This window comes from Lycium barbarum, chromosome 7 (assembly GCF_019175385.1).
Source record: "Lycium barbarum isolate Lr01 chromosome 7, ASM1917538v2, whole genome shotgun sequence".
In the NCBI taxonomy this organism is placed as follows: domain Eukaryota; kingdom Viridiplantae; phylum Streptophyta; class Magnoliopsida; order Solanales; family Solanaceae; genus Lycium; species Lycium barbarum.
In genome coordinates, this window is record NC_083343.1 from 92261697 (window position 1) to 92270357 (window position 8661).

Sequence of the window (8661 nt, forward strand, 5' to 3'; positions counted from 1 at the left end):
CCTTACACTGCATCACTGTGCCTTTTTACGTTGGGACCGCCACTAACGTTATTTTCGACAAAGGGTCCTCCGCTCTACCTTAGAGTGAAGACATCTTTTCCTCGTCCCGAAGTAACGTCCTCTGGGGAGTGTTTCCTTGCTTTCTACTGACCGGTTAAATGGTCTTTCCTAGTTAAAATATTGTCGCGAACCTCCTTCGGGGGATTTATTGCCTTCTCCTCGCCCTCCTGATTGTCCAATTCCTGATTTCACTCTTTACGAGGGTTCTGTCGGTCCTTCGACCGTGGGCCTAATGGGTTTCTTGTTTCAACTAGAGTGCTGCTTTCGAACATGATACTTGGCCGATTTAGGCAAGATCAAACATGCTTCACCAGGACAACTCCAAATGCCAACGACTTGTAAGAGTTTCTGCTGTGAATCTTGATGATACCACAGTTGTCTGTCCCCACAGATGGTGCCAAATTATTTTCGGTGAAATCAAGTTTAACTAAGAAATCATTTAGAGATTTGTTTTCTAAGGGTTTGAAGACAAGTAGGACATATCTAACCTCGAGAGCTCTTTTTATGAGCCCGGTCCGGAGAAGTTTAGATTGTGATGCAGTCTAATGAGCAACAAAAGTAATATAATATGATCAAAGCAGGCAAAAAAGATCAGAAAATAATGATTCCGTGTATATACCCTGTTCTTTTAAGAACAGAATGATATTTTACAAAAGTGTGTGTGGGAGAGAAGATGATCCTCTTCTTTTCTCCTTAGGCCCTTTATATAAGCCAAAACAAGACTTTTCTAAGCCTAATGTTTAGGTGATGTGACACGACTGTGGCTCCGTATGCATTTCTGCTACGACACACTGATCAAGGTATGCGGACATGACCTGAGTTGGTGGGAATGAAGGACAGCAGTGTAGATACCCGTTTTCTCTGAGCTTCCAATTGCGAAGGCTCGCCCGCATACGCGCTTTGCTAAATGTTCCTTCTAGCCTAAGCTAGGTTTATATAAACCACTTCTCAATTTTTCATAATCCCCAAGGTACAGCTGATGTGACCTTTCTGCCACCCCCAACGTATATACTTGTGGTGGCACTCTGACCGATGACTGTTGATGTGACGGAAGTTGGTGAAAATGGGAACCAGCTGGACAACCCCAGTGGCCGTAATGGGTACCCGGGTCCGGACACCTTTTTACCCCATACAAACGTCAATACTTTAAGGCATATTTGAACCTTTTTTGTTTAAAATATTTTAAATTTTAAGCAATATTGATCGGTTCAATGACTAACGTCTATGTTTGAAGTTTATTTTGATCTGCATAGTTAACACGAGGCCAGGTATTTGAGTTTTTTTTATTTTTCTTTTCCATATAGTTAGCAAGAGAGTATTGAGAGTTTAACTAGATAGTAGTGGTCATCACCTTTGCTTTGTTCCTATAAAGAAGGGCTATGAGTCATAATTTTGTTGGACGTATTCAGATCCACTTGGCATTACCCAAACTATCTTTCCCTTTTCTTTCTCCTCTCTCTGTTCCTCTGTTCTGTTCTGTCTTCTTCATCAATCTGATTTGTTACTCTATATTTTAATCAGTTGAAAACTAAATTCTGCTTAAATCTGATGAAAATAGAATTCCCCATCTCTATAGACAATTCAGTCCCTCAGATTTTTACATTCCATTACCTTTAACACTTCCACATTTTCACAAATGATTAGAGTATCAGGTTTCCTCCAAATACATGTACATTATTCATGTAATAATCCCAGTCTCACACTTAGGTGATTTTTTGTTCTAGATCTTACATAGATCTATCTTGTTTTTCGGTTAATTACTCTCAAGTTCTGTGTTCTTGAAATGGTGTACGATATTAGACGAGGTATTTTAACATAGGATTAGGAATCACATATTGGAATAGCAAATTCCGTTTTGTTGAAATATATGATTATATCATTACTCCTTAGATCATAGTGCTAGTTAGGTCATATACAAACTAAATAGCCTGTGAGTCATCTCAGAAAATGAAGCATGAACCACAGCAAAATCAGATCATTTCAGCAAAACATTTCAATTCTCAAAGGTACATTCATAGCCTTATTGTCTATTTTCTATTCTTTGGTTCCGGTTTAGTTATAGGAATATCACTAAGCTTTTATCTCAAAGATGTTCCAATCACATTAAAGAAAAAACTATTTTCCGTGCAACCATCACCTCCACTTATAGTACCACAAAAATCACATCCTCCTCCATATCCTCCATTGAGTAATTTGCCTTTGCATCAGCAACAACAACACGTGCCAGTGACTAATAATAATGATCGTCGTGTCAACAATATTGATAAAAAGAGGAAAAGGGGTGGTGGTAGAATAGGATTAACAGATTATATTAAGCCTCCAGAAACCATGCATGACATGAAAGATGAAGAATTAATATGGAGAGCTTCAATGGTTCCTAAAGTTAGGAAATTCCCATATAATCGTACCCCAAAAGTTGCATTTATGTTTCTAGCAAGAGGAAGTTTGCCATTGGCTCCACTTTGGGAAAGATTTTTTAAAGGACATGAAGGGCGTTACTCTATTTATATTCATTCTCAACCATCTTTCAAAGGAGATGCACCTGAAGAAGGACCAATTTTTCATGGTCGAAGAGTACCAAGTAAGGTATGTTAATTGCAATTATCCTATTTTCCTATTAGTGCATTAGTTAATGACATTTTTTAGAATATAAGTTATATATAGCGATAGTGTAATTTTTTTTTACATTAGGTTGCTTACCGTTCTTTTGTCTCTCTAGATTACCAATTAATGCATATTAAACAAAGATTACAATTATGTACTTAATACGTGATCTGAAATTTATGAATATGTCTTACACCTTTAATATATAGAATGTAAACTCCTTTGTTAAAAGTTTTGGGAAAGTTGTACTTTATAAAATAGAACTTATATGTGCGTGGAAGACTGTTGAGCTATAAGCATTGTCATAAGTGAAGCCTATACGACATTCTAGTAGATCTTCGGAGATTGGTGCTCGTAAATCATTAACATCTCACTTCAGGGGTCACTGGCACTTTTGCTCTATTTTGTGCTGGTCTTTAACTTTTGTCCCTCATAACAAACGGGGGCATCGCATCATAATATCTCACAATTTATGTCTCACATGACTTTTGTTGGTAAAGAACTTATGTCCCACTAGGCATAAGTTCAATTGTTAAAGGACGAAAATTAAAGACCAGTGCATTTGAAGGAAAAAAAATTAAAGACCAGCCCATTTGAAGGACAATTCGAACAATTTCATCCTTCGTCCTTAGTGAACCTAAGCACTTTTGTCTTGGGCCTTGATTTGGCACATCCTCAGCATTGGGTTCGGCCCAGTTCTACTGGTAGGCCAGCCCATAATGGCCTTCCTTCATGACCATATGGGTTGGAGTTGTCAGAGTTTTGGATAACCTGAAGATTTCCTTTTCCTGAGGTGGCTACATCTGTAAGACTCTACTTGCTGAAATCATGACTATTTGACAAACTATTCATATATTTCAATAAAATGATCAGGCTTCGGTACAAACATATTTTTCTACTATAATCCAAATGCTAAACGAGAATTTGATGGTTTAATGGGTAGTTTATATAATGTTGGTTTAGCTAATGGAGAACGCTAATTTCCGTGACTATAAAAAGTGGCGGAGCTAATCAAACTAAGCGGACTCAAAATAGTAAGAAGTAAACACATAAAAAAGAAATCGAGGAAATTCAACATATAATATATATACATTAAAAAAAAAATTTAACCTACTGTAATTTTCTAATAAAAATGTATCATTTAACTCTCCTTGGACAAAGATAGCTTCCCCCTCCCTATGAACGACGACTCTACTGGCTAGGTGATAGCTTGTGCATACGTGTTATTCCTTTAGATAAAGAAGCTTCTTTGTCTTTTATGATGCGTTTAGTATTTGAAAGATGTAACACTCATGATCATTGGATGGAGTATTTAATTAATTTGATAATATCTTCTTTATTGGAAAAATGTGTAGAGAGTAGATTGGGGAGAATTCAGCATGGTTGACGCAGAACGGAGGTTACTAGCCAACGCCTTACTTGACATGGCAAATGAGCGTTTTGTGCTTCTTTCCGAGGCTTGCATTCCTTTATATAATTTTACAACCATCTACAACTACATCATGAACTCCACGAAAACCTTCGTGGAGTCCTATGATGAATGGGGCCCCGTTGGACGGGGTCGCTATAATAGCCAAATGACACCATGGGTGACAATCGAGCAATGGCGAAAAGGGTCCCAGTGGTTTGAGCTTGACCGGGAGATCGCCGTGGACGTGATCACGGATCAAAAGTATTTCAATTTATTCAAAGAATTTTGCAGGCCAGCATGTTATTCTGATGAGCATTACTTGCCAACTTTTGTCACCATGAGGTATTGGTGGAAAAATGGTAATAGAACGTTGACTTGGGTTGACTGGACAAAAGGTGGACCGCATCCCACGAAGTTTGCTAGGACTGAGGTGACAAAAGAGTTGTTACACCAAATGAGAACAGGAATTCAGTGTGAGTATAACGGAGAACCTACAAGTATGTGTTACCTTTTTGCAAGAAAGTTCTTGCCTAGCACATTGGATAGGCTTTTGAAGTTTGCTCCTAAGGTCATGATGTTCGGTTGATCTGTATTTTGTACAAATAATCCCTCACATCATATCGCTTCGACATGTTGGGACTTGTGCCTAAAGGAAGGGTCAAGTGATCGCACAGAGAATAGTGGCCATCCGTTTGATTTGTTTTTTTCATAAAGGTAATCCAGACGACGCACAATTTTTCCTAACATTGTTTTCAGTTGCAGGAGCTAGTTTGGATCCAAATTAAACCAAAAGCAGATCCAATGCCTTGTAATTCTTTTATTTTTCTTGAAATTTTAGTTGATTTTATGTAGTAGGCCTTTTTTTTTGGTCGGATAGGTCCTACCTCATTTTCAATTGGGCAACATTGAACGAAAGTCACTGTTATGTTCTTTTTAGTTAGTACAATTGATTGTCTGTTGTGGGTGGAGATAGATTAAAATTTATACTGGGAATTGTTAGATTAATTAAATTCTGCTTGGAGTCGTATTAATCATTTCCTGTAATTGATCTTATGCATATTCCATTATCCATATAAATTAGGAAATGTACTCGCGCTTTGCGCGGTGGTACAAATAAATCGAAATACTGATAAATAGTAATCTTATGATTTTAAAATAAAAGGTCCATCTTTATACATTTACTGATCAAATAAGCGGCCAAAAGAAAAAGAGAAACATATTACAGTAAAATCACGGTTTCTGAGATAGCCCTTAGAGCTAAAATTCCCAATAGTCATCCTCAAAATTGATTAGAATATAATTCTTCTTGTATTTTGATGCTATAGTATTTCGATATAAAAAATATTGAGAGTACAAGTTAATTATTAAAGTACAGAGGTTATTCACTTTTACTTTACCATTTATATTGAAAGAAAAGAGAAAATTGCAACTAATAATATTTGCTTCTAGTTTACATAATTTCATTTTTCAGAATCCATTAAATTAATTTAGAAATTTTACAACGGTTAGTTGATTTTAAATTTTGTTATCTATATGGCTACATGTATATTTATTTAGACAAATATACCTTGAATTAATAATTTTTCTTTCTCAGCATATTTAATAGTTCGGTTTATGTCCTTAATTAGAGATTCAAATAATAGTTTTTCAAAAGTTTTCTCCATTGTTAAATCTAAAGAAATGTCAAAATATCGTCTTCAAAATTCTTAATTTCCCTTTTTTTTCTTTGAGAGTCAAATAATGCTTTTTCAAATAATGCTTAATTAGAGAATCAAATAATGCTTTTTCAAAACTTTTCCGCTACTGAATACTGATCAATATATAGAGTTGTGCTTCAATGTAATGTGCTTACATATTTTGCAAATAATTGTGTGCTTACATATTTTGCAAATAATTGTGTACATCACTATAGGATGGATTATTAGAAAAAGGAAAAAGAACCTGGAAGAAAAGCCGCGACATTGCCGGAAGCCAGTGTTGGTTTTTATAGGGACACAAATATTTGTTTTCACATTTTACATGGTTGAACATCTGGATTTGTGGTTGATTTATTACCGCAGGGGTTCTTTTCTTCAGTAAATGAGGAATACGAAACGTTGTAACGGTCTCTCGTGGGGATGCGACTGTTTCGTTTATTAATGGAGCCAAAAAGACACGATTTTTGGAATCTTAAATTAAAATAAATAAAGCAAAAAAAATAAGAAGAAAAGGCTAAAAACATGAGAAAGAAGATAAATGTATTTTTTGATCTACGAGGCTATCACATCACCCGACCTATGTCCCTGTTTTATATAGATATCAGAGAAGATCATGGCTGTTGAGGCGATGTTGATTTTTGAGTCCTATGGGAAACAATTTGATGTTACTTGTTTAATTACGCAATAGAGTCTACTCAATAGTCCTATACACCAAAATTTCCTCCCAACTATACAAATATTAGAGTAACATACGTAATGCACAAATATTAGAGTAACATACGTAATGCTTGTTGATAAATCTGTAATCTTACTTAATTGCCCTTAATATAAACAAATTGGGATCTAAGGCGAGTTCCATGGGTTCTACTAAATTCACTTTTCGCTCAAATTATCTATACATATGTGATGTTTGAACAAATGATAATAAAATAAAAAACGTACACTAAGATTACATTTTTACGTTTTAACTCACTAATTTTCACCCACTAACTTTAAATTCTGGATTTGTTCTCAACATGTATATGCTGAGTAAAGTCCCTTTAAACAATATCAGGAACAAAGTAAGCATATATATACGAAACTTGTTGGTCTCTTCTGGGTAACTTCTCTGCAATATCCTTGAGACAATTAGTCCTAAGTCACACAAACCGAGAATCAAACGATAAGCTGATCATAGTTTATAAATGGTTAATACTTTTTTTTTCCTTCTGGCTGAACATACTTAAGAGTTAATTAAGAAGGATGTATAGTAGGATATGACGCTTCATAGCACTTTATCATTCTTACAAAATAGACCGAAGAATATTCAATTTATTTTTGAATTTTGCGTTAGCAATACTCTTTTTCTTGTGGTACTCTTGAAACCGTGTAAACTAACACGCAAGCTACATCAAGCGCCCGACAGTGGACGTTACATGAGCGTTATTATCGAAGAATGTTTGTTTATGCGAACTACTTATTACTTCTATAACCTAGTTAGATAGATTTTACTCCCCTGTTCTTTTTCACTTATACCTTATAATAAAATTATTTTTTTCTTTTTACTTGTTCATTTTGGTAAAAGATTTATTATTTTCTTTCAATATTATCCTTATCATTAAGTAACTACGTAAAGTCTACTATTTTTAAAGCATAATTAATAAGGGTAATATAGTAAAATAATTTCTTAGGAGGAGTATCAAGTCAATAAGAGACAACTAAAAAGGAATGGAGGGAGTATTGAGTATCCTCGATCATATAAAAGACCCCATTTTATAATCTCTACTTGCTATGCGATTCACTATTCTAATGCAATTCGTCGCAACTTCGTATAACTATTTTGCAGCATTTACATGGGTGTGGGAAGGGGGGCCGGGGGTGGGGGTGGGGGAGGTACCTAGGAAGGAACTTCAACCACGATGGCAGATTGGATACACTCTTCATGTGCTTCCTACATCTGTGGAATCTATGAAAAGTGTACTTTATTTTGTTGTTTTAAACGAATTGAGAAATCATACGGCATATAAACAAAGTAAAATGATTAATAAAGATTGAAATAAAATCATTATTAAGTTTCGACAAAGCTGTCAGTGACTGGATCCGATGTGATGAAACCAAAAGGAAAAACAAAGAGACATTTTATTTGCCTAGCGTGAAAACAAAGGACTAACATATCAAAGTTATAATACAAAAGTGTGACTAATATATGTTTTTTTTTTCTTTTGCATTTTCCTCTGTATTGAAGTAGGTTGATACGTTTGGTTCTCGATCGGAAGAAGATTTGTGATGTATAGTAAACCAAAATAAGTTATGTATTAGCATTGCAAAGATTTTTTATACTACTTATATAATAGATTAATTATTTTTAACGATGGCATAATCGTGTGGATATTTTCTTGACCGTACATGGAACATAAATTCATAACAAAATTAGATAGGAAACCTTTATAATGATACTGCCATACTCATATATACCTTTCCTTCTTGCAACTACCCTCTTTGAGTCCAGTTAGGCTCTTGACTACTAAATTAGTTATTTATTAGGAGAGGACAATAACATAATCTTTAAACAATACAAATCTTGAAGTTTCAATTTCCTTCTTTTATTTTTTGCATTTTGAAAAATAAGATCCATCCACCAACTGATCAAGTTATGAGTTTTATTTTCAGTTTAACCACTATCATATCATATATATATATATATATATATATATAAACAAAATACCAATATATACCATTAGTCTCTCTCCTGTTAAGATGGTGTCATTAGGTTCCATAGGATAGAATATGTATAGCAAATCTGAATTATGCATTTTAAAAAAAGAGTTCATTGCTTCTGTAACTACAAATCAAAGGTAGAGTTCCTATATTGATAAAAATAGACTCGAACTCAACATCATTTGAGTTTGC

General features: G+C 34.7%; 1 protein-coding gene across 1 annotated transcript; it reads left to right on the forward strand.

Annotated features, from left to right (window-relative positions):
- The first annotated feature begins 1093 nt into the window (after positions 1-1093).
- On the forward strand, positions 1094-5098 carry LOC132602327 (glycosyltransferase BC10-like). The gene is made up of 2 exons (XM_060315224.1): positions 1094-2646; positions 4020-5098. The coding sequence occupies exons 1-2, from the start codon at positions 2008-2010 to the stop codon at positions 4659-4661; spliced, it is 1281 nt and encodes a 426-aa protein (XP_060171207.1). The 5' UTR covers positions 1094-2007; the 3' UTR covers positions 4662-5098.
- The last annotated feature ends 3563 nt before the right edge of the window (positions 5099-8661 follow it).